We start from the raw sequence: 26,877 nt of genomic DNA, 5'->3' as shown, positions 1-26,877 counted from the left end.
CATGTCAGTTTATCTGTGTTTGGCCCATCGATCTGGCCATTACATTTGAAGTGTTATGGCTTGGACATCAGCACGTAACACGGGTTCTTTTTGGCCAACTTCGACTTGGGCTATAGCTATCTGCCTATCTGGCTTCAATGGAGTGGAAGCAAACTGGAAAAAATGGCTCAGCAAATTCAATTAAAGAGTGCGTCTAGGAAGTTCAATTACCATGTTTAAAGAGCAGTTTTTTCTCTCTTTTTCTTTCCAGTTACTCTTCCTACTGCAGAACTTAACATCTCGTCTTTTTTGGCTAATTAAATTTGCAAAAGCTCTTGCTCGGACAACAGTATCCTTTTAGTTTTTAGAGTCCTGGCTCACACTCAATGACCTCTTGGCCGTTCTACTAATTAGTCTAGAAAATGTTTGTTATTTTAAGCTCCTCAGCCAGCTGACCCCTGTTTATATATTTAGGAGGGTCTTAGCAGGAGAATTTATTTGCCTTTCGTGTTCTAAAGTGCAACAAGTGCTGTTCCGACCTGAAAAATTCAGCCAGAGGCGATGAGAAAACCCCACATTTTGTTGGAATTAGTGAGTGACTGCGAAAGGTCCCTCCGGCCATTTAATACTTTCACGCTTCTCTTTGGCAACTATTTTCCATGGGTTTTTCCTTAAGTCCAAGTGAAAAGCAGGAAAAGGAGAGCGCGTTAATGAAAAATGCCTTAAATAGTAATTATGCTGGGCGAATGCCCGCTTGTGTCTTTTAAAGTTCACAATTTCCTCTTTCCTTGGAAGCCATGACTGCATAAATTTGCAATTTTAGTTCATAATCAATTTGCGTTATCACCAGGGGGAAACATTTACGGAACGTGACTCTTTTCATTTCCAAAAGAACTTCATTCCTTTATTAACCGCTTTGATACGCATTGCTCGGTTAGCAATTTCACTTGTCATGTGCGGGAATTATATCATTTAATGCCTTTTATGAAATATCACAAGCTGGCGACACATTTCCGCAGCCGAAAACTGCACCCACATTTGGAGGCACATACAATTCCGATTCGGATCGTTTGCCCTTTTTATGATCCCATCAAAAGGCGCGCAATTAAAGCGCTTATGTGACGGGCTCGAAAAAGCGTTGGAAAACCGAGTAGAGTATAAAAAGCAGGCTGACATATGAGTGGGCGGTTTTTTCCTGCCCGCTAAGCTCGCAATTTGTCAAATTAAGTTTACGACTTCGTCGCGGCACAAAGCATTCCATTTCAATCACACAAAAACGCAAATTGCGTGTCGAACAAAACGAGACTGGGCCCAACACTTAACCCTTTCCCGCCCAACGGCTTTCACCCCTAACTTGGAAACAGGGAAAAGCAGTTAAAACGCTTAATTTATGCTTTCGGGGGGCTCAAAGTGCTCCCCTTTCGAGGGGCCTCGTAAAATATCAGCCAGCTTTCAGCAGGCCGAACAAATTGAATTATGTCGACTTTGCCGGCGATTTGACGGTGTGTCGTCTGGCGGAGAAATTTTGAAAGGGAACTGCCACAGGATGGAAGTGTTGGTAGGGATGCTGCACTGAACAAAATTAAGTATAGAAACTTGAAATTGAAACTAGCATAAGCATAGCAATATTAAGGGTAAAATGTTAGCGGAAAATAACATAGTTTATGTATTATTTCAGTTAGATTTTCTCCTTTTGGATAATACGATGCAATTTCAGTTATTCAATTAATTCTATTAAGATACATATTTTTTCAAGCCTTTTTCTTTTTCTGTATGTATATAGCAAAAAAATTGGTGTCTTTGCCGGGTTTGGTCTCACAGCTCAACGGCTTCCTGTTCAAATTTTTACGGCAGGACTTTCAAGGCTGCTCCTGTCGCCAGGAACCTTTGTGGGCCAAGTTTGCTTTGTTGAGGTCGCAGCCGGGTTGGGAATGAAAAAAAATATATGTTGTGCATAAAAAAGTTAGGAAAGTTTCTAAAGATTATTAAAATTTGGAAACGGAGGAAATGCCAAAGTGGTATGGCAGCTAGAAGGACTTTCAATAAAGGCAATTGTCCATAACCTTGAGCAAAATTGATGCAACACTTGTTGAAAGCGCCCACAACATCGCCCCATTAAACTTGGCAAAACACACCTCGAACGTGAGGCAATCTCAGGTGCTTTGTCAATTATTTTCCTGTCCAAGCATACATACTAGTTAGTATGTACGTAAGTGCGCTGCGTTGCGGTGTGGTTTGTTTTCGATTTGTCACGTTTGCAGCGTAAATTTGCATACTCGTGTAAACGAATCTGGGCGGTCCCATCTGGCCCAAATACTACATGCTAATCCCGCAGCAATGTCGCTCCACACACTCAGTTTCTCAGTTCAGGTTCACCTAATTGCCTTTTTGGCCAAATGGCTTAGGCGCAAGTTGTTGATGACGCAGGTGGAGGTCCTGTCTGGGGAAAGAGCATCGTTAATGGGAAAGACGGTGAGTTTACACAACGCCATCATGTATATATTCCTCCACATTCCCCTTCGACCGACAACTCAAATGGGCACCGAGCATTAACGACAAAGTTACGCAAAAGTTACAAAACTCTCTGCCGCAAAGAGCTGTAAAATACGATGGGTCTCGTCCCCAGCGAAAATTGCTCGCCCCTGCGGCTTTCTATTTAAATAAAATGTAAAACATGATGACCTGACTACACAATTTCTCCTGGCTGGGCAAATATTCCAGCTCAATCCCAGCTTACCGCACTCGTTGCTGAAATATTCAAAGTTTTGTGCCAGCCATCATCAATCAAGCGTCAAACGAATCAGGAATGTTGAATATGAGATTTCTAGTTTCGATTTTGTTCAAATTATTTTTCACATTTAACTGAATTCCCTGACCAGACGAGAACAGGACGACCGTCAGAGTATCAAAGCCCAGTTCTGGTGAAAATCAAACGAAGTATTTAAACCCAAGGATTTCGATCGAACTGGAAACCAAGGATTTAGATTGGAATTAGTGACAGCCACAAAATTGTATGTAATTCATAAAGTGGTTTGCTCACATTTCGAAAGAAGCTCTACGTTATTTAAAAATCAAAATAAATTGATGTATTTTTGGTAAAATCAGAGCTTTAGCACATTTAACGCCAATTTAACAAGTTCGTATAAATAGAAGCTTATAAATTATAACGTCAAATGCATTTTTCATGAAGGACATTTGCTTTGTGTAATCACAACCCACTTACCATTTCCTTTTAATTGTTCGCAAAAGTTTGCCCACTCATTTTATCGTAACTACCACGCATGTATACAATGTGTGAAAGTGGTGTTCCATTCAAAAAGTTTTTCAAACTTTGTCCACCATCCTCATCTTGGCCCAGTCGCATTGTGATGGCTAATAGCTGGCATCATAAACAACCTCAAATTTGTCCAACGCAATGACAGAGGAAAAACAAACGGCCAAAACTTCCGCACTCACTTAAGCCATGTCATTTCAATTATTTTAGCAACTTTATGATCAACAAGAGCCATAAAAGCGCGTAAGCCGAAAATAAAAATTTCAGTTGTGGCCCCCGTAAATCCCAAGCAAAGGCATTAAACTGCGATGTGAGGATGAAGGAATTCACTAAATAAGTAAACTTAATTTGCCAAATTCCTGCGTTCAAGCCAAGAGGCATTAAAAAACTTGACGGCCCGCTTTTGGGGCGAAAAGCAATTGTTGTTATAAATATTAAATCAACGTTATGCTCGGCTCATAAATTCTCCAAACAGGATGGAGTAATACAAAAGTGAACCGAAATAAAATCAACCGCAGGTCCGTCTCGCGCAGATTTATTTGGCAGCCAACATGACGTATACGCCACGTGAACCGCCAGCTTGTCTGCCCACCGCTCACTGCCTATGCCCCATTCAGAGTTCACAATTTGCACTGTGGCTATATTATTTCACCCTTCTTCTGGCATATGCCAGTATTAAAACAATATTCACACGCTGCAATTCGAGGGGGCAGAACATTCTGGCTGGTCATGTTAATAATTGATATATGTGCCACCTGCAGGGACGCCACAAAAAAGAGCCGCATTGTGTGCTAGAATGCGCTTAATTGCCACATTTTAAAGCTCTGAAAATAGAGAATCCAGGGAACGATATTGGCACTTACGCAAGCCAACTGCCTTTGTCTTTGTCTTCGGCATGTGGCTCACGTTTACCCCTTGAAAAAGGACATTGAACATTGAACGTGACCCCTGCAAGCAACTGGTCACCTGGCCGTTGAAATGGCTTATGGAAACCCGTAAGAGGATTGCGCTGAGAGGCCACTGAATATTTAAGAGCGTTCAACTAGCTCAGCATATTTCTGTCTTTCTGTTCTAGTGAAAATTCATATTTATATTTAATTCATATATATTCAGACTTAAACCCTTGATTACGGCGTTTCTTACATTCAAATTATTCAATCTAAGCTTCTTGGCTTTAAAATAAAGTACTGCATAAGCACTTTCGTTTGCCTACCAAATAAACAGGTAAATATTTAATCCGAAAACAAACCTCACGACTGAGCTCCTTTTGCAGCAGTTGTGTAATTAAATGAATGCTCATTTATAGTGCTTGTTTAGCTAATGAATGTATCGTATTACGTTGATGTGATTTCAAGTTTTAACAAATCACGAGCTGCGCACACGTTCTTATTAGCACAATTACCTAAGCTGCAGCAAATCCTTTTCAAAGTTCAGCGGTTGAAAAAACTTGTTACGAATGCAAATTAAATAGGTGCCATTTAAAATCCGCCATAACAGCCGGTTAAATAATTAACGGGTTACCTAACCTAATCCCATGAAACATTAATTTTCGTTGTTGTTGGCTGCAATGTAAAACATTGGATAAAATGAGTCGAAATGGCTCTTTAATAGCCGCCAATATAAAACAGATTTTGGTTGATTTAGTCGTAAAATGAAATAATACTTTTTAATACTTTCTAATGGGACAACGACTTGTTGGCGCCTGGAAAAGCTCAAAACTTTTCCATACATTTGTTTACGCCGTCTAGGCCCGAGAATCATAAATATTTATGGGTCGCTATTCGAAATACAGACCTGCGAAGCGATAACATTTGACAGAGCTTATCATGTGACATTATTGTTATTGTTATCTTGTTTATTATGAATAAATATTCGGAATCATTCCCATCTGCCTGTTCATTTGCATTTGAAATTTTCCAAGCCCGCTCTGCGACGAGAAATCTAATATGCCGTGCCGCCTTCATTTCGTATGAAATTCCTTCCATTCAAATGAACTGTAACAGTAGGCGACTTATATTGTTTAGACATCTGCAGAGGTGTAGGTATCCTTGTATCCTGGTATCCTTGGTGTTTGAGCTTGTGATTCGGTGGGTGTTCCAAAGACGCAGATAATGAACTAAGGCACAAAAGCAACCAGCCCTGCCAGCCTCGTCCTTGAAACTTTTTCTTTTGCATGGCAAATTAGAAAGCAAACTGAGTTTATTATTTTGATTAAACTTCTCACACAGCGCCAGACTTTGTGTGGTCGTGAATGATGATAAGGCAGGATCTTTGCTGTGATTTAATTTTAGGCCAAATATTTTTGTGGCTTGAAAATATATTGTGGAAAAGGAACAGAACGAAATTTTTTAAAAAAGCACAAAAGCAAATTTATAAATGGAAAAAACATTAGGAAAATATTTATTTTTACTATCTATTATAAACAAGCACAAGGAAATTAGTTTAAATTGTTATCATTTTCAGTTATTACATGCTGTTGAGTTTCTTTTAATTTACAGTTCAAGGCACTCAAGTTTAAATAAAAGTCGCACACCAAATGTTTGCGGAGAATGCCACCCGTTGTCTTGGAATACACGAGCCCTGCAAGTTGAATGTCCTGTTCGTCATACCACATCTGACTTTTCGGATCCCTGGAGCCGCTGTTAGCCACTGCAAACATGCGGGCACATTTTTCAGGACCCACAGGGTTCCAGGCACCCGTACTTTTCAGTCCAGACTACCATGTTGTCAGAGGCAGGGCTACACTTGGAGAAATGAATATTCCCCTATAAAAACACACTTTTATTAGTTATATTAAATCACATTTCTAATTTGGCAGTCGAATTATTTGATGATATAATTACAAGTAGTCAGTAAAAATCCACGTCAAGGATTTTACGTTACATAAATTTCTTTTCATGCATTGCGACCTAAGGGATGACCGCCATTAATCTTCGTGCCACTCCAATTGTCGTTGTGGTGTCCGGCCTCAGGTGCACCATCATTTCCCAGCACATGGACTACAAATTGGAGAGTGGTATGTGGAAGTGGCAGCGGAACTGGGCCGGAAGCTCGGCCAGTCAAAGGATCTATTTAGATTGGCCGGCCTCAATTAAGAAGTTCCGCTGGATTCCAGCAAACTCTGCCATTCGGCAGCTGAATGAAGCCTTTGCAATACATTTTGACTTCGCCGAATCGAAGGATTCGTACTGGGGCTGGGTAAAAATTGCTTTCCCAGCTGTTGCTCTGTGTGTGGTTAAAGTCTTGTGACGCAAATCCTTTGACGACATTCCCAGCGTGGCTCTGGATCCAGGACTTGGGGCTTGTGGCACGAAAATTGTGGGGGGCACAATGAGAGAGCCTTCATGGCAAGTGGTTCCTGGGCGGCTGTGCAAACAGAATGCAATGTGTTGGCAGGACTAGCGTGTAGGACCACTATTGCTTCGCCATCTGGTTTGGGCTCCCTCTGAAAACACCGCACCCGCCCACACCTTAAACATACTTATAAAAGTAACAAAGTGGTAGAAGTAAAGGCAGCCAGTGCATTTCCTTTTTCGAAACTTACAGACCCTGGCCCAAACAATATATCTGCAGCGTTGCCGCCTGATGTCGGCAGGATTTATATATATACGTATATATATTTGTACGCATTCCTGTTGTTGGCTTTGGCTTAGTGGAAATTGCAGCAATAAAATAGTCCTTCCCCTAATTCCACTTAACAATGATGTGAGCCTGTGATAGTCGAGTTTTGACTGCACAAGGACAGTTGTTGAATGCTTGAAAGCCATACATATCCAGTTTATTATTCAGGTAAAAAACCAATATAGGAGATATTCTCGTAGCTTTTGTGTTATGCTCAAGTAAAGTACTCAAATAAAAATGCAATAAGTTGATGTGAAAGCCCGACGGAATACTTAATTAAAGTGGCAGCAAATAGAATTCATAAAAAGTTCTCATTCAACGAAATCAGTGCCAGATATTCTTCTATAGTTATTTATCTCTCTGTGTGCTTAAAAGGGTCCTGTAAGCAATCGTGTTCTGAGTTTAAAAATTCCAATTGTCTGAATGCGATAGAACATTTTGCTTGGCTAACTCGTGCAAGAAAAGTGCTTGTCTTTAAATCTGTTTTCTTGTAGTAAGTCCTTGTACACTCTGTTTTCAAGAAAGCTTACAATAATCTCTTCTCTTCAAGTGTAAGCTGTAAAACTATCAATATGCACACACAACGTTTGTTTGCATCGCTTCGAACGTGTTAGAAAATCGCTCTGGATTGCCGAGAAGCTTGTGTTCCAATTGTTTGCCGAAAACCTTCTAGCTGCGGGCTCATTTTTTTGCTGCAAACATGGCGTATACGTAATTCATTCGGTGTACTGAACCTACTCTTCACTATATGCATATGGTCGCATTTTTCTGTCCCAATGCTCGCAAAGCAAACATTCAAATGAAATTCAAAACAGCTGAGGGTAAAAATTGTGAAACGTGCGAAAAAATACCAGGATATGATATAGAACTTAACACACACACTCACGTAGGCAGACGCAACAACCACTTCCGCTGACAGGAAATGAAAGTCTCCGTGCGTGTGAGCAAGCGTTCTATAGGTGCTTGTTTTTGTACGGACAGCGGTATTTGTGTGAGTGCCAATGTGACATTGTGTTGCCAAATGGTTTATGAAGTGGGCAACGGGGGCCTTGAATCCTTTTTTGTACCTCTGCCTTCTGTCGTCCTTTTAGCCTGATACGGCTTATGGGAAATTTCTGTTTAGTCAAGCGTAAGGTATGAAAAAATACCGAAAACAAAAAAACACGAGTAAACACGGTATGTTTTCCCCCGTGCCCCAGCAAACTATGCTAAAGCCATTTTCGGGATTGGATTGCTGAGGTTTCACGGCTTACAGGGCGTATACGTGATATATTAGTCACAATGGAAACAGTTGAACCATAAGATTTCACAACATTTTCGTCTTCCCCTATCTGGAGAGATGTTTAATGACATTGGCGCGCCATGGCATAATTAGACATCGGCGATAATGACACTTCCCCCTCCCATGCATAAATCTCCGTGCCACAATTCCTGGTCGCTGTGGCTGCCCCGAACCAATTAGTCTGTTTGATGTGGCTCCACATCGCAGACTGCCAACACTACACGCACGTTCAAGATATTCATGGCTGTCTCGATTTCCATTTAGACCGAACTACTTTTGCTTAGCAACCCAGTTAGATAAAGTGCAATAAAATTCTGCATTAAAGAAAGCATCTAAAAATAAAATAATATGAAGCTTGTAGTAAAATAATTAATTTATGTCAGTCTCAACGCTTGTGAGCCTAATTAATATCTTTTTACTAATAGTCATCTCATCGAATTCGAAAAGAAATCAGCTGTTAATAACATATACAAGCATGTAACTAAAAGGTACACCAATTAAAAAAAATTAATTAATCAATTACATTAATGAAATGCTGACGTTTGCCAAAAAGATTTATATTGATTTTATCCTGCGGAACTTCCGAGGAAAAATGCCAAAAGGTCAATTACCTTCTTTTAATTTGCCAATATTCCAAATGAGATGGAATAATTGAGCACTGTTCTTAGCCCAGACATTCTTGCTCAGTATTCTGCCAGGAGATTTCATTGAATTAGCCGTCGGTCTTGGGCAAAATCTTTGATGCCGGACTGCTTCAAAGCAAAAATCATTATAGCCCGATGTTTAGCCTGAAAATTAGTGCCGGGCAACAAAGCTGCCATTCCCCCGTCCGTCTGTCTGTCTATTTTATCTGGTAATTACTGAACAATGGTTGGCAGCAAGGGAAAGCACCGCAAAAGGTCATTATGTAATTACAGTCAATGGGAACCTGAATCGGATGGGAATCAGTTGAACTTTCCACTCATTAAATGCTGACAAAGGGGCGCTAAAAGATTGTTTGCTTTCAGATGGTCCGCCGTTTATTTCAGCCTTAAGCACACTATAAAACGGTTAGGGAAGGGTTTTACAAAACTAGAATTTATATATTTTTATGCAGTGGAATATTTTATATGTATATTTTATTTATATTTATATTTAATTTTTTTAAACCAAGTATATTTTACTTAAATTGATGACCTAGGGAAGTGTTGGACAGAGTTTAAATGTATATGCAGATGAATGACCCCCTATTGTTCTTCCCTTGCTTAACATTAACTTCGTGATTTCTCCAGGGTTCAAAGCAGAATCAAAATGCCACTAATGGTTAAAACGACAGCTTAAAGGGAGAAGACGTTTCAGCCAGTTTGGCCAATTGGCGGGACCACAAGACCATCAATCAAATGCGTCCGGGTGACAAATTCACGGCTATGCGTTCCCGGCAAATTATGCACACAGACCGCAGAACAACGGCGGGAATTCCCCGAAGCCCAGTTTATTTGCCTGTCATTGTTGGCCAGAACACACACATGCCTACACAGATAACTACGCACACATGCAAATGCTGCATAGCCGGAAATGGGATGTCGGATACTTCGTTCGTGCTCACTGTGCATTCAACCCTTGCCAATCGACATCAGATATGCAGTTAGCCGTACATCTCAATTGTCATGCTAATCTCGACTGTCGGATGAAATCCGTGCTGAGAATTGAATTGATAAGCCCAGTGATTTTTCAAGCCAGAATGGGTGAGTTAATTGAGACTTGATGACTAGTTAAATGGCTCAAACTGCGGCCAACGTGAAACAATAAACAAAGAGAAATATTAGTGTTCATTATGCAGATATAGATTTTGTCAAATTTGCTGAGATATTTAAAAATCCGTTGACATGGTTACAAGTCCCATAAGACAAAGACCTTGACTGCAGCTTTGAACAGCTCGTTCGGACTAAGAAATTCCTTTCGGTAAAAATGAAAACGGAGATAAAATGGCAAAACGTTACGCTCGACATTATAATCGAGGTCGTTAATTTGCCAACTTGGCTAATGGCTGCAAAGTTCCCTCATCCCACAAATTGTTTGCCAAGTTGGCCCTGGCAACGAATAAAACGAGATACGAGTATATATTGTACGCATTTGCCCGAGATACGTGAACCAAAGAAATGTATTTCGGTACTTCAGACGCAGCTCTCAAAAAAGTCATCGTTTTGTTCGAGAAAAAACAGAGACCATCAATTTTGGAGTATTTCAAAGGCTACTGGTAGCCTCATCATCCACTACAAAGGGCAAACAGCGGTGCGAGGCCTCGTAGGCGTTTAACTTGATCAGCATCGCCTTGAAGATATCCACGGGCAAGGTGCTCTGGAGCAACTGCAGCAGTTTTGCCGGCTGGCCGCAGACGAGCATCGCGTTGATTAGATGCTCCACGCCTCCCTCAACATCGCCGTTTGTGATCAGGGTCTCGCCCTTGTGTATCTGGGTCATGAAGTACAATTCGACGTCCCGCTCGCTCATGGGAACCGATGCCGCTGACTTCACGGATGCCAATGAGCGTTGGATCCTGCGGTCGTGCAACTTCTTCTTGAAATCCGGATCACTGCGACGCTGTTTGTCGAAATACACGCAATAGCCCATGAACAGTAAGCCCGATATGGCCGCCAGCACCTTGAAAGTTCCCGTGACTCCAATCATTTTCGAATTTAATTCTTTACGTGTTTCTGTTTCTCCTTGTTGAAAAGTCAAAACCTGGACAACGGGTCACTGCCTTGTGTATTGAAGAATGTGTTCAGTAGAAACTGAAGTGATAGGTAATGCCTTGAAAGATATTTCAAAACTAACACGATCTATCAAGCCATCTTCAAAAACAGCATAATCGTCTATTCGAATCAGCTACGAGGGTGCAAAATGATGTAAAGTTTTCATATATATAATATTCTTCTCATAATGATTGTAATGGGTATCGGATAGTTGACTTGCTCAACTACAATGTCTTTTGTAATCTTTTTTGGTACTTATCCCTCTTTATTAGGACAATAACAGGGTGCTCTTAAACGCACGTGTATATGGAAATTGATGACCATTTAATTCGATACGATACTTATCAAATGAGCGACCTTATTCGATGTCAGACCACTCCAACTTGCTCTGACTGTTTGCGGTGTGACCCCAGGTCTTGGCCACAGTCTGTTGCCAAGGAAACGATGAACCATATGAACATGGATGGTAATAGAATCTTTTCAACTGATTTTCGGTTTGCCTTTTCAATCGTTAAAGGCTTTTTTGCGGCTGCCATGACAATGGAAAAGGAGTCTGACAAGTGGGGCATCTGCGCAACAAACATCAACTTATTATGCAAATTGTTATTCAGCGAATGGGGCTCTCGCAGTTCCCGTAGCTCCGAAACCATCAAATCCTATTACCTCGAATAAAAAACTCTGGCCATCGATTTCATTGGGAGTTCACTGTGCAACAAGCAATTTAACGCATTAGCGCGACTTTCTCCTTTCTCCCCCGACTGCCAAATCGTGCCAATAAAAATGTAGCTCTCTGTTTGCTGGTGTCTGGTTTTCGGGTTGGATTTTGATTTCGGTTTGCGTTTGGGCTTGAGTTTCGTCTCTATATATCGAATGTCCTGCGATGAAACTGTTTGTGATTCAATTAGATAGTTGAATGTTTCCCAAGAGGCTTTTGATGGGGTTAGGTTCTGTTGCTGGTTAGAATTTCAATTACACTCTGTAATCGCTTACCATTATGCGAGTATATGTTCCGCCTTGAAGCTCGGCTTCTGTTTGCTTTTGGGTGAATAAAAGCGAAATCCTTTAAAATTGAACTACTGAAAAGAAGGTGAATGGGATGACGCGGGAAAAAGACTGAAGTTTATATGATTTGAGAGTATTTGAAAGGATTCGCTTTTTGCGAATTTGCATTGAAGGAACCTCCTTCTGCCATCGCCACCCAGTTTTTGGCCATATTTGAGTAATAACTACACCCACATTAGTATGAATTCGTGCATGGCTAACTGGGTTGAATGGATTTGGACTCTCAGCTTTGCATAAATAATGCGACTGGCAACATAATGGAATGCAAATTCCCTTTTGGGATTGCTCTAATGATATTAGCAGCACACTTTTGCAGCCAAATTAGTATTTATTCAAGCAAATTAATCCCAGCTTTGTGCTCATTGCCAATTTCTATCTAAAATATTTACCTAACCCTTGAGCTGAATGGCAAGCCCTGAGGTCATCTTTATACGGGCTGTTAACAATTGAGGACAGTCCTGTTTACTCAGCATGCCTCAATTGTCCCTAATTGACAAACGATAACTAAATATTGTCTTGACTTGCCACTTTATAACAATTTAATATATGTACTATGTCAACAGCTGACCACAATTTGCTCTTCAGTTAATTGGGTGCGATTAAAACAACTTAAAGTGAGAAATTCCATGACTCGCGTAATTCTTTTACTCAAATAGCACAACATATACGCAGATGCATTTATCAGTTATACACAGAATGTATTTACAAACTTGGCTTAGCCTAGATGTTTACAACAGTTAAAACTTACAGCTCTTCGATGGTTAAAGTGTCGATAGATTCTTCTATACAAATACATACAAATTCAATTTATTGGTAAGTTTTTCCTTCTCGCTGAAGCATTTTCTTTTGACAACCGGAAATTCGACTTTGACTTTGCAATAGGGTGGCTCGATTTGCAGAAGTGCAATAGAACTTTAAGTGAAATAAGAAATTTATATAGCGGACAGAAGGGGGAATAATAATTCATTGGGAACGAAACTACTTTACATAACTAAGCACAGAGGCTAACGACTTAATAGTTAATATTCAGTACTTAAAGTTCCCACTTAAAATCGACCCACCCTGCTATGCAAACATGTTTCATCTCTTTGTGAATGTGAGTATATGTACAGAGTAGAGCAAGCAGTGGCAAATTGCATTTCCCCCGCAGCGAAACGAGGCGAAGGCCAGGAGGATTCACAATCCGTTCCAGTGGCAGGACAAATCGGGATAACATCACAGCTGCTTGGGACTGAGCTCCACGGGATTATTGTCCTCGTCACAGGAGATGTATTTGATTTTCACGCGCTGCCGCTCACCGATACTGTTGTTGATCGAAAGGCACAGCGGCGAACTGGACCCATCCGCCGGCCGTTCCATAATGCACTCGACGGCTGCCCGATTGGTTCCACTTCCGGGCGGCTGCTGCTGCTGTGCACTCCGCTGCTCCCGGCAAGAGCTGGTGACCGGCGCCTGCTGGATCTGCGTCTCCATCGTGCTGCGCTTCCACTGACTCTTGGTCTCCGCTGCGGAAGGTTGCGTGGGATGTGGTGAGTGGTGGGACAAGAGCAACTGGGTCTGAGGCATAGGCTGAGTCTGGGCCAGGACGGCCAAAATAGTTTGGGTGGTCGGGGGGGAGGAGTTGGGGAGCGAGTGGGCGACGGTGTACCCACCTCTTGTGTGCCGGTGCGAGCTGTTCTTGTTCGTCAGCCGGCTCTTCGGCGAGTCGAATCGATGGCGGGTGAGGCCCACGCAACAGCAGCAGATGATCCGCTGGAAGTACATCCGGAACCTAAAAATATGAATATAAGTTTGGAAAATATATTAACATATATATATTCTAGCACATGCGAAGAATTTTTACTACAAATTTCTTTAGTGCCGGAAAGAAGTCACATCACATCTCTTTCCCTAATTTCATTTGCTTATTCATTGCCAATTACCTCTTATTCATCCAGTAGTAAATGAGCGGATTGACCATGGCATTGGACATGGCCAGCCAGTAGAAACCGAGATACATGTGCTGCACGTACTTCGTGGATGCCACCTGGTTGTTGTGGTAGGCGTAGATGAAGAACAGGTGATACGGCAGCCAGCAAATGGCGAAGATGGACACGATGGCGATGAACATGCGCACCACCTTCCGCTTCGACTTCATCGACTCCATCTGGCGATCCGTGTTCTCGCCGATCGATCTACTGCCCCACAGAACGCGACCCATGAGGGAGTAGCAGATGAGCATTACAATCATGGGAATGCCGTAGGTCAGGACCAGGATGATCAGGTTGTATCTGCAATTAAATATTATTAGGTTTTGATCAGCTTATACTTTTAGTATCTTAGTTAGTGGTAAGGACAATAAGTTTAAAGATCATTAAGTGTGCTTATAAACATAATGATTAATTTATTATTACACAAATTTCCAAATTCACTTAGCATAATAATAAACTTACGCATAATCCGCCATAGAAGTGGGATATCGTCCATCTGGCCACATCATGAAGCAGACTGTCCTCGATTTTCCATTGTAATAGCTGCAAAATACCCATTTCAGTAGGTTAACATGGCCCCAATAAAGTATTCATTTAAATATGCAAATTTCGAAACCTGATAAATCAAAATTTCATAATTTAATTACTCCCCAGATTTCCCTTGAACATAAAAAGCCGTCAGGTTTCACACTTCGCCAGTTTTAAGCACCGAGGAAGTGGCAGAATGGAAGCTGCCTGTTACAAGCATGACAAATTTCACGTTTGGCCCGTCATCAAATTGAAAACTTAATTTGCCAAATTATGAGGTCCTTCATGGCGCAGTATTGTCGAGCACTTAAAAGGGACGTTGTCTCGAGTCCACACAAAAATCCCCAGTACCTGTCTGTTTACCCGTACTTTTCCGACCATTAATAACACGGCTATGGCAACTGGTTGTGGCAGACAGGTCATAATTTGACCAACAATTATGGGGAAAGTGCCCGGGAGCGTTTGTCTGACAAATCACGGGTACCCTTCACACCCAAAATGATTGATTTAAATGGAAAATTGTGGTATATTATTTTGGGAATTGATTTAAGCTGTGCGTGATTTGATTTGTCACGCCCGAATATTAACTTCAAAATGAATCTATTTAGTAAAGCTTTTAAAATTGTTATGCAGATCTAGCCAATTATATTTCCTCTTCTAATTACTACTTAGGCTCTCAGGAATTCCAACTTGCTTAGACATTTATTAACGAAATGAATCCCTTTACTTTCTGACATCTATTTTCAGGCTTATCTGAGCTTGACTGGTTTACTTTACATCACTCATACGCCTCGAAGCCTTTTAACTGTCTATATCCACGGGGGTTTCTTCGAAAACGTTCATCCAATTTTTCGTTTTTTTCACTTTGCCTGAAATCGTCACGCATATATATATATCCTTACAGCCATATATCCTTCATTTTCACTCCCCTTTATATGCTCTTGTCGGAATTTGCCATCGTTCGACTCTCTCGAGCTTCACCTTGGCTATTCTTTATCACATTTTGATATATGAACTTGCCATCTTTATTATGCCTGAAGTCTGTTACCCCGGGAGACCTTTTATCCCGCCTGTGTTGAGAGCCCAAAATAAAAAATGCTTCAATTCTATTAAACAGGACACCCAGACGCTTCAGTTCGGCAGAATTTCACCGACCGAATGTTGCGAATTTGCGTAAAATTCAAATGAAGCCGTCGGAGCTGAGACGACATGGTGATTTAGATGGATGCTTATATCAACATCGAAAATGGCCGACCAAAAATAGGGAGAAATGGATAAAATATGGAAGTAATTCTGGAAGGTGCGCGGAATTTCATTTTATATTTGCTTGGCCTCTCAAATCGATACCTGGAGCTGCGGGAGATGCTACACTACCACTCCACAGGGAGCCTGGCCAACTCGTAAGCCAAGGCTTACAAACTTGTTTATGCGTTGCGTTTTGTGTTTCACGCGGAGGTTAAACAGAAACAAAGGGAAGACAGTGTTTTTGGTAACGAACTTTAAGTACCCTAGAACCAAACCTTTCATTGTGTAGTAAGTTTTAAGTGATTCAATAAGTTATACAAACTTTTCCAAATATTTTAAATATCTACATTTTCAGTTAAATGCAAAATTTAATGAGCATTTTCTAGTGACTTCTAAGAAGATTCTAGCTGTGCAATCTGCTAGTCAGAGCACTAATACCCCATCTTGAGAGAAGCCCTCGATTCGGGTCCAATCGCCCACTTACTGCTTGGTCATGATGCTGGAGTAGAGCAGACATGGCGCCGACAGCACACAGCTGAGTGCCCAGATCAGGACCAGGATGATGCGCACCTTCCGACGCGACGTGCGGCGCTTCAGCGGATGCACAATGGCGATGTATCTGCAGGATGGCAGGAAGCGGATGTGCCGACGCACCGATTAGAAGTCGATGGAGGAGAATTGAGGGCAGGCGTAGGGGAAAGCGGAACTCACCTATCGAAACTTATGGCCACGAGCGTGAAGACCGACGTGGAGACCGTGACGTTGGCCACGAAATTGTTGATGGTGCAATAAATCGAACCGAATGGCCAATCTGAGTTCAGCATGAATATAAAGTTGAAGACGCAGTTCAGCGACGACATCAGCAGGTCGGCGATGCTCAGGTTCAGCAGGAAGTAATTTGTGACCGTCCTCATGCTGCGATGTCCTGCAGAGACATTTGGCATAAGAGAAGCAGGGGATTAGAGGGAAAAACTCGGGGAAACGAGAAAATGGGAAATGGCAAAGCAGACACGTGATGGCCAAGACAAAAAATGCTAGAAATTAGAGGGAAGGCTATCGCCAATGCAGCGTATACGTGCTTTTGCAAAGTGCTTTAAATCAGCTTTTTTTTTTGCAAGCTTACCTGTAACGATCCAGAGAACAATACCATTGCCGGCAATGGCCACAAACATCATCAGACCGAAAATGATGGCCCAAATCGTTTTCTGCTCCCATGGCAACTCGTACGGTCTTGTCGGCGATGGAAACAGACACTCGGTCAGAAAGTCTCTGTGGAATATCGAAAATATCATCAAATTTGTATTGCAAAATTTGGGAAAATATCAAGCCGGAGACAGTTAGTGTTATTTTGTTTAGGGAGAAGCAATTACGATGGTGTAAAAATATTTTCTAAGAAATAAAGTTTTTATTTTTCGGACATTCTGTTCCCAGAATTTCTGGTATACTAAATCCAGCTCAAAATCTTAATTCAAATTTAATAAGTCTCAGGGATTGGTTATTTATTCCTTAACTTAATGGCATATTTTGCAGAGAGAATGCCTTTGAAGAAATCCCATCTTAAATTTAACTTTTCGCCACCCTTCGGGCAAACAATATTTGGAAATTCAATCACAGACTGCCAGAAACTTTGTGATTTGGCAAACCTCTTCAGAACTGCGTGCTCGTCTTCGCCTTAACAATAACAATAAGAAATCAATGAAGCAAAAGCTTGGCGAAAAATCCTTAAAGGAAACTTGCCACAAAAGAAGCGTCCTTATCGATATTGAAACAGCAGCAGAACTATGTAGCAGAAAATATGCTGTAATTTCATTGGACCGACATCCGTCGGCCAAAGGAAACGAGTTGGAGGTGGATCCATGGGGTCTGGATCCATGGAACTGGAACTGGGGATCCGATTATCATATCAGGCATTATGCTAATCATGGCAGCGAATGACTTGTGATGCGACGAACATGTCGCTAATTATTTCGAGGGCTGTCTTTGTCATTGGTTCGTTGGTTGTGGAGCTTCCTTTTGATTAGCCCGTAGTTGAATGAATGGTAAATCCTATTAATTAGGGGAACCTTGTTCGATTATAGTCATGGCCATCCATATCCACAGAGCATGTTCTCTTCACTTCCGTAGCCAGTCGGTGGCTTTTGTTTGCGCGCCACAGGGCGTATGAGCAATATCAATGAGCCGTGCCTCGCCCTTTTTTCCAATTCTATTTTTACCACCCTGCTCAAAATGCAGCAGACACAATTCCAACGAAAATTCAATAAGCGAATTGTTCACATTCATCCATTTCCATTCCTATTGCCAGTTGTCTCTCGGGCATCAAATTTGCCCACTTTGTCTAACCATGATTGATGCCCTGATTGATTGGTATTGTTCGACCCACAAAATACTTTTGACTAACCCACATTAGATTTAAATAATTTGGGTTCCGTGGTCCCAATTAAATGCCCGCAAAACTGATGGAATAGAGTTGCCAAATATTTAGCTCTAAAACTTTTAAATTACCAAAAATTGTTGCATTGTTTTTTCTAGTTTTTTTACATTTGAGTTGCGAATGTTGTCAAACTCTCTGCTTAGTTAGCTGCAGTTTGCCATGTAGAAACATTTGTTCATATCCAATCAACAATATTGAAATTCTGGTCAATAAGCCGTTAAATTGTGAAGTGGCGAAAACAAATTGAGGGAAATATTTTGTATATGTAGCTTTGTATTCACTTACTCCTATTATTTGTACCTAAAGTCTGGATTTTCTTGCTAAGCATATTATAAATTAATTACGTATTTAATTCCGCACACATTTACTAACTAAACTAAACTTAAGTTCATTCAGACTGTATGAAACGCAAATGCTTGAGAGCTCTTCACATAATTATCGACCGTTCATATTACAAGTTTGGTTGGCCATAAATCTGCTTACAGATGGCTAACTGAGTTTTTGTTTTTGCGGACTGGCCTGTGATACACGTATCGCATTACATTCGAAGTATTTATTTGCGATTCGACTATCGATTTCACATTTAATTAGATATTTTGCGATGTGCAGAAGCAAACAAGAACTCCATTAATTACATACACACAAAGCCCATGTAACAATGACCCATAATCAACATTAAATGAACATGATGTAATTCCCGAAAATATAAAACTACGTTATTGAAATTTTGGCTAAATTTCCAAATTTTAGATATAATTAGTATGTACAAATTCAAATGGGCTATAATTAGCATTTCATTTCATTAAAGAGAAATTATGCACGCATTTTAATGGGTTCAGTGCATGGAAATTCAAACAGAATTCGCCAATAATTTCAATTTGCATTTGCATTATGCTTAAATTCCGTTAAATATGACAAACAAACGCGCCCACCTTTAATTTAATTTAAACAATTTTCGCTGCATACTTTTTGGAGCTTCCCTACTTTCGCTTGTTTTTTCCAATTATGATAATTGCTGTTGTCTGAGGAACTTTTCACTTATTACAAATACGGGCGAAAAGTTCCCAGCAGATTTATGGTCTCCTGCCATTGCAGCTGACTTTTAAAGCACCAGGATAACGAAGGACAAAGGAGGCAGTTCCAGCCCCGCCTCGGATGGTGTACATTTTCAGCCTAATTTAAGCAAATTTAACTTGATTAACGTAATTTGTGTTTTTTCCTTTTTGACCCCGCTTCCTTTACGGCCACCAAATTAGGTTTAATGCTATTGTTAATCCGTGCTAAACTTCAGTTTGTTCCTGTTATTAAAATAATCATTATTCATGGACGGAAGTGTTTGGCCATCAGAAGTGAACTAATTACATCCGTTGGTAAGTTTTTTACTTTGCACTTCCGTGCACACTTATAATTTTTGTTCCGTTTACTAGAAATTCGCCTAATGACAGCACAATTTTCCCCGGCGATTTTGGCAGTATAACTGCTGGAAGTTGGCATCGCTCAACTTTCGTAATATATATTTGGCCCTGAGTATGCAAATTTTCGTTGGAACAAATTCCGCAAATTCCTTAAAAATTGTGCAGAGCATTTGGCAGGCAAGGGAATTCGACTTTTTTTTATTACTTGATTGCTTCCGCAAAAGTCCCAAAAGTGTCAGCTGCTTTGATTCGTTAAAGTGAAAGAATTTCGAGTAGCTTTTTCACGAATCGTGTGGCGATTCACAATCAATACGTGTGGCAAATTTATTTTTTTTCAGCATTTTCGATCTGATTGAATTTGCAGTTGTTTACTCTGTCTCTATGTGAGTGCATTCATCCATTTTTACCATAAACCAGATTTCCGCTCAACTGATTTGGCCTTATGTTTAAATGATGACCTTTACTGGGTGATAAATTGTGGTTATTATTTGAAATCAATGAGCTATTATTGTGATCAATAGAGAAGAGATTTCAAATATTATTCATGAGTAAATTATCATTACGTTTAAAGAATAATTTTACTCTTAACTAATAATCCTATTATTCAAGTCTAGTTTTTTTATAGGTTCCTGCCAAATCACAGCGGTTTGAATTGAGTTTTCCCGAGTTAATTAGACATATTAAAGAAATTATCATCGATTATAGTTTACCCTCTCGTAATTTTCTGTTCATGGGGGGCACCAACAAATTGCCCGGTCATTATGTGGCAGTTAGACGAGTTTATCGTCGCACTCAAGAAGGTGAGTTACCCACATTAACTCGGCTAATAGTCGTCAACCCCCTTTTAGAGCCTCCTGGGGGTCTCAGCCCCCATGTAACCTCCGTTTGACGTCCTGGCAATTTGCGCACTATGTATTTCCTTGGAGCCGCTTCAGCTAACATGTTTCGCATTCGCATTTCGCTCTTTATTATATTCCACTGAATATTTTATGCATGACGAACCGGGCAATGCAACCCAAATTGGCGGTCTTGCGGCTGCTTTATTTCCCTAGCTATATATTTTGTGCCTGCTTCTCTGGTTGCCTTGTCTCCGGTTCCCTGGCTCACTGGTTCCATTGGGTGTCCTTTTCGGTTACTGCACCGTTGCGATGGCGGAAAGCAGGGTAGATCAAGGTCCCAAGTACTCGACAAGGACCTCATTGGGCATGCCGCACGCAGGTTGCAAGTTGGCCCACCGTGTGTTTATACTTCTGGGCGATAACTTCTGCTGCCAACGGCAGTTGCCAAAGTGGGAAAAGTCGGCAAAGTTACGGAACTGCAAGTGTCACGTAGTTTAAAGGCTTTCCGCATAAAGTTGGTGAAATACTAATTAGACGGCGCGACGAAGCGACTTCGAGGGGGCTTATAAGTGCTCGGTAATTGGTTTTCTTCTAAGTAAATACTTTGAAATTCATATTTTGAAACAGAATGTATGAACGCTCACTTTTGGCTGCCCTAAGGGAAAATGTTGTAATGCAAGGCAAGAATATTTGAGGCATGAAAAACTTAAATAGCACGTATCTCAATATATTCCTTTTAAGTCCAAATAGAAAACGTTTCCCACAGTGTTATCCTTGATCATGTGTGTTGTGTCGGAGACAGTAGATAAGTTGGGTCTAATGCTCATCGATGCCTGACAAATGGAGGCTGTCACAGGCACCTTTCCAATCCGCCCCCAAAGTAATCATCGTTGAACGAACAAAAACAATGCGAGCTTAAAGTGGGGCAGCAGTCACTTGAATTTTCGACACGCTTCGCAAATGAGGCCATTTTCAATTTCAGAATTTATGAACGGAGGTGCTTCACATGTCCCTCAATTTCCCGCCAGCCCTTCGACCGACAGCCCCAGTTTCTGCCACCACATTCTGTGTCCTGCAGAAATGCACTTGACAGAGCAATCGGGAGTGTTGATGACGATGGTGGCAGGACAATGCGTAAATGAAACTGTTCATGTTGTTTGCCATCGAGTGGCCATTAAATTTTCATGCCCCTGTCCGTATATCTGTTTCATTGGCCTCGCTTGCCATATTAATGTTGCCATCTCCTCACCCACTGATGGAATATCCGCATCCGCACTGGGAACTTGTTTTATGTTTGGCGAGGAAAAGGTAATTGAAAAATTTGTCATATGCAAATTACTCAGCTTGTACAGATTGCGCTCTTCTCGTCCAGTCCCCTCGAAATGGCCAACATTATTTTTTCGAAATCCATTCCTAGGCCCCATAGCCATTTCTACTGAGCTGCGGCTTAGCCATCGATGAATAGACATAAACAAACTGTTCCCGGCTGCGAGACAAGGAATCATCCTTATGGGCTTCCTATTCCTCCGTTCCGGACCTAATCCAAACCATTTCTTTCGAATTTCCTTCGAAATGTCACAGTTCGTGGCGTCTCGAAGGGGTTCCTCAGCTAAACAAGCTGGCTACATGAGCCACTTTTCTCTGGGCCAGATGAATGACACAGTTTAGAGGGATTTTGTAACTGGCTGGGTTTTTATCCCCGTAAAATAATAGTAAGTAAAGAGGAAAAGTCGCAAAAATCGTATAAAAATCATACTATTATAATTTTACTGTAACCTAACCTTTTAATAAGCACTATTGATGGATCTTTAGTACAGTAAAATCAATAAAATTACGGAAAATTTGAAAACATTTCCCCATAGACTGCTGCTATCTGATCTCTTTTTTTTAAGCACCATCTACTCTAATTTTGGTAAAGCATTCGAAATTCGATGCTCGCCAATATCGATGAACACTTCTTGTTTTTATGTGGCCCATTCATTCTGATTGGATTTGAGTCTGGCCATAAAAATGCCAGGGCCCCGATGGACACCAACAGCAGCTACAGCCGTCAGGATGTGCACTAATGTCGTGTGTCCTTTGTTGTGCTGTGCTGTTATCGTTGGGCAAGTATCAAAATCAATAAGCGTACGAAACGCCATAAACATCAAATTCGAAAGGATGCGATCTCTTTAAATCGACTCAAGCAAGCCATTCCATCGGTTTGTAATATACTACGACATTGCGTATACGCAGCGTGGGCCGCCAACGCGCACTGAAGTGTGTGGACAATGTGGGCAAATCCCATACGCGTGTCGAAGGCGAAGCTGTCAAGTTCCTTCCATCAATAATCCATGGGAAATGTCCGAAACATTTGCTCTGATTGAAGCAAACATAATGAGCTTAACCCGAGACAAGCGGCAGGCAATTCACCTGCTCAAATGCCCGCGCATAAACAAAGGACATGCACAGTAAACAATTTGGTTGTACCAAATTAAATTAAATTTTTAAATTAGTGGAGAATGTGTTCTTGGTAGCAGAAGTCGTTAAAATATTTTACTTCGAATTTTTCAATTTGAACGTATCGCCACCATGTTCCATAAATAGGGTCATGGCCTACCCCTTTTTCTAGCTGTGCACATTTCCACTTTCACTTACTTTCTCTTTCACAAAGAGCATTAAACCTCGAGGCTTAGGAACCAAATATAGAACATCGAACAACAATTGGAAGGTCGTTTTGTTTGTGTCAAAGTTTTTCGAGGATTTAGTTTGGGTGGCCAGCAGAGAGCTTTGCATTTGTCGGAATTTAATTATTTTTTCGCTATTTTCCCCTTTTCGAGTAGTTTGTCACCTAAAACAGGATGTTGGGGTGGAAAGCAATTAGTAAACTTGTGTGTGAATGAGTCCTTTCAGCTTATTGTGGCACTGGGCTGTTCTAGACTAAAAGGAAGCAATTACAATGGAATTTGCAGGGGGAAATATAACTTTAAATAGCAATTTATGGATGGGAAACCACGACCAACTTCATCCTTAAATATAAAATATTTCTGCTAGACTGCATTTTCCCCAGTTATAACTTTAACTTTAAGGCAGCCATAGAGTAACTTTGTTCTCTAAAACATAACCGGTAATCAAAAGCATTACTCTCGAACCCACACCTACTATGTTATATATGTATTAGTTGTCAGTCAATTCGCAGAAATCAGTTTAATTGAAGCTCAAAGCGTTTAAAGTGAAATGTGAGAGGAGAAATTGTGCGGGACGATATATATTTTCCTGGAATTTGAATACGGTGTTTAACTTAGCACTATTATTTTCTTTATGAAACATGTCATAACTTTTAAATCGATACATAAACTTTTCCCACTAACTTTTATATATAAACCAGTTTGTACAGTAACTTCATCTCATTTTGAATTTTCCGCCAAAAAACAATTAAAGGATATCCAGCCAAAACAAAAGCCCCTGTAATGAGGCTGAAAAACAGTTTAAGCGCTTAATTAACCAGTTCCAAAAAAGACCGAAATCCATCACTGGTATAATTAAGGCGAAGTCGAGTGAATATTTATCCGCCGGCTGGAACTTTCAGCGATTGCCCTTCCTTTTTATTATTTTGTTATGGCGCAAACTTTTGAGTTATTACGCAATAGTCGCAATTGCGGCAAGTCATTAATTTAACTTCGTGGTTAGCTTTCGATACAAATGAAAACGCTGGTATTTATAGTACACGCGGTTTTCTTGGTCAACTTAAAATAATTGTGCTGATTAAAAACATACCAACAACGCATTCAATTTGGATTTGCCAACTCCTTCAGAGGCTAATCATCAATTCAATTACCACGGACCCAAATTTCTCGTTCATGTGAACTGATTATATGCTGAACCTATTTAGCCAAAGTGTGATATTTCAACACTGTAAGTGTTTGTCAAACTAAACCAATTAAGTTAAATCTATTATCATAATTTTAATGAAATTGCACTTATTGGTCGTTACATAATGCGTACAAAAAGCTATTAGAGCTGTGAAATCTGTTTTTAATTAAACTGTCATAGCCTAATCACCACATTCGCTTTAAAAACTATGCGCTAAATTAAAAAAATTGAAAACAAGAGCCTTCCGAATAAATACTAATTATTTGCAGCATTCCTTTGTTTTCGCTTTTAAATAAGGGATAAGCACTTTGCAGAATACAATTTAATTACACAATGAAACCTATTTGAAATTGCATTAAGGTACGAAACATGCAGCGCATGTAAATTATAATTGAAAGTCAACTAAAGAATATTCAGTGTGAATACCACGATTTGTTTTCGGTATTTAAGAATTCTGCGTACTTAAAGCATTAATGATATAAGCGTGACCTATGGATATATTTTAAAAAGCAATCAGATTAGGCCTAAACAAATGTACACAATTTTCTCACTGCTACCAATGGAAGGGCTTTTAAGATTTTAGACTAAGAATGTTTACTCTTGCAAAACAACACTCAAAGAAAATGTGATCAACAATAAAAGTTTGCAATAAAACCTAATAGCTGTGTATCCTAATTTGTATAAGTAACTCCAACTTTTAGTCAGAGTGCATCGATTTAACCGGACGAACTCCAAACACGCTTATCAGCTGCCAGACCCGCGAAACTTTATTCAATTTAAGCCCTCGCCGCGAGTAATCAGTTGGCCCTCATCAGGGAAACCTGGCCGCTTCCGCGAATCGCTCTTAACTCTACCGTTTAATTTGCATAACTTTGTGCGGGGGCTGCTAGAAGATCTCGGCGCAAATAAATAAAGGACGAACGCGAGCGTGGAGTCGAAGTACCTGGAAGGCTAAATAAAAGGACGCAGTACTTCCTGCCCACTCACTTGGCCTCGTTGATGCTCTCGAGATTATCCCGATTGTCGATAATGCTCGACAAGAGGCTGACCACCTCGGTTCTGTTGAGACTGCCCAGGAGCGTGGTGTTCACAATGCTATTCAGCTCGAATCGCCGGACGGCGAGGATGGTGCAGTTGACCAGCAGCTCGGTGTCGACAATCTCCGACATTTTGCTGTCCGTAATCAGGATAGAGGGTGGTTTCCGTAATGATCCCGCTGCACTTATGCCACATTTAATAACGCGGCACCATAGAAACCATTTTGAGCTCCACGGATTTCCCCCGGAAGCTGACTCTTAATTTCTCCGTAAATGCTGTGCTTTCAGTTGATCCTCTTTTGTGGCGGTTTTTCCAAGGAGTTCTCCTTTATATGTTCTTTGAACTGCCAGCCACATGCAACACACTTTTATTTTTGGCCGGTGGTCAAGGACGAGTTGCGTTCAACGATGCATGTGGCCATTTGGTCACAAAACTGTCAACCTTGCAGTTAAAAATAAGTTTATGTGTCGAAGTAAATTATCTAAAGTGTAAACGCACACGGATTTTAAGTAAATATGGTTAAATGTATAATTTGGATTACAATAGTTTAATAATTCAGCTTGATATTTGATTCCATAAAAGGGTTGCATTTAATTATATTGTTTCACTTTACTACTTCGTTTAATTGTATTCAACTATTATTCACACTTATCCACAAGATTACGAACTAATAAAAGCTTAATCCGCATTTCGCTTTGATATGAAGCTCCTTTTTTCAGAAACCATTTCTATTTATACTCCATCAGAACAAAAAATATGCTTTTAATCACATGTCACTAAAGTTGTCGCACAATTTGATGCTATAAATAGCATTTAAATTGAATTTCTTAAATCACAATACTGCACAAATTTTGCCTCCCACTTGTGTTTACATTACAAACTTTTTGCACACTTTGTAGCCTCTTTTTTTTGGCCACTATTTTGCATTGCGCTTTTCGCAGGCTTTAAGCCAGCACAACACCCATACACTAGCAACAAGCCCACACGCACACACTACGAAAACACCGTTAGTTGGCAACACTCTTATTTTCTTAAAACAGCTCCCGAGTTTCCGCTCGCTATGTTGCGCACGTCCTTAGCGCTGCAAGTGCCGCCGCCGACTGGTTCGTGAAAATACCAATTCTGCAGGGTTCCTCTGCCGACGTCGTGCTGACAGAGGCTGGCTGGAAACATACCTGTTGAGAGAACCTAGCAACATTACTTTGCTGGCAACATGTTGCAGGATATGTTTTTATAGCACGTAATAAAAAGGTTCAATGAATATCTTTTAAGAATTGGTATTTTCGTTTTTTAAAAAGTAACCAAGGCCAATTTATCCTTTGTCCTTATAACTCTTGTGTGAAAATATGATTTTACCTAAGGCTTCCTAAACTTTCTTGAGTGCTGGCCAAAAGTAAATTATCGAAGGTTTACCAAGTTGTTATTTTCATTGTATAAACTTCAAAATTCGCTTAAAACCCCTTGTTCGGCTCACCTGATACCCCAAACTACATAAACTCGTTGGGAGGGTGTAAATTTCGGTTCACTTCGTGGTGCCGTGATGAATGACCTGTAAATGATGGCAGAGGACGCGGTTCACACCCCACTTACACAATACCCAACTGCGAAA

General features: G+C 40.6%; 2 protein-coding genes across 3 annotated transcripts; both read right to left on the bottom strand.

Moving 5' to 3' along the window:
- Positions 1–10,252: 10,252 nt before the first annotated feature.
- On the bottom strand, positions 10,253–10,954 carry LOC6728620 (mitochondrial import receptor subunit TOM20 homolog). Its single transcript, XM_002103925.2, has one exon. It carries the CDS (start codon positions 10,821–10,823, stop codon positions 10,380–10,382), a length of 444 nt encoding a protein of 147 aa, XP_002103961.1. The 5' UTR covers positions 10,824–10,954; the 3' UTR covers positions 10,253–10,379.
- A 1,611-nt stretch (positions 10,955–12,565) lies between these two features.
- Positions 12,566–26,395, bottom strand: LOC6728619 (tachykinin-like peptides receptor 86C). 2 transcript variants are annotated; one of them, XM_039294949.2, is made up of 8 exons: positions 26,259–26,395; positions 25,218–25,749; positions 16,817–16,962; positions 16,405–16,618; positions 16,178–16,312; positions 14,383–14,463; positions 13,873–14,220; positions 12,566–13,721 (listed from the first exon to the last, which is right to left on the bottom strand). In XM_039294949.2, exons 2-8 carry the CDS (start codon positions 25,397–25,399, stop codon positions 13,166–13,168), a joined length of 1,662 nt encoding a protein of 553 aa, XP_039150883.1. In that variant the 5' UTR covers positions 25,400–25,749; positions 26,259–26,395; the 3' UTR covers positions 12,566–13,165. The 2 variants fall into 2 exon arrangements, with proteins under 2 accessions (XP_039150883.1, XP_002103960.1); XM_002103924.4 differs by having other exon boundaries at positions 12,566–13,455; positions 13,603–13,721; positions 25,218–26,394.
- Between the last annotated feature and the right edge of the window lie 482 nt (positions 26,396–26,877).

The sequence above is a fragment of the Drosophila simulans genome, chromosome 3R (assembly GCF_016746395.2).
Source record: "Drosophila simulans strain w501 chromosome 3R, Prin_Dsim_3.1, whole genome shotgun sequence".
Taxonomy (NCBI): Eukaryota; Metazoa; Arthropoda; class Insecta; order Diptera; family Drosophilidae; genus Drosophila; species Drosophila simulans.
Note: the sequence above shows the minus strand (reverse complement) of the source record. Positions and strands in the feature narration are given on the sequence as shown.

Bases quoted from the DNA above. Each gene is read 5' to 3' on its own strand.
- LOC6728619 (XM_039294949.2), bottom strand. From the start codon at position 25,399: ATGTCGGAGATTGTCGACACCGAGCTGCTGGTCAACTGCACCATCCTC. The intron at 14,464-16,177 runs GTAAGTGGGCGA...GGTATTTTGCAG, and splicing joins TCCAGCATCATGACCAAGCA to CTATTACAATGGAAAATCGA. The intron at 14,221-14,382 runs GTAAGTTTATTA...ATTTAATTGCAG, and splicing joins ACTTCTATGGCGGATTATGC to ATACAACCTGATCATCCTGG.
- LOC6728620 (XM_002103925.2), bottom strand. From the start codon at position 10,823: ATGATTGGAGTCACGGGAACTTTCAAGGTGCTGGCGGCCATATCGGGC.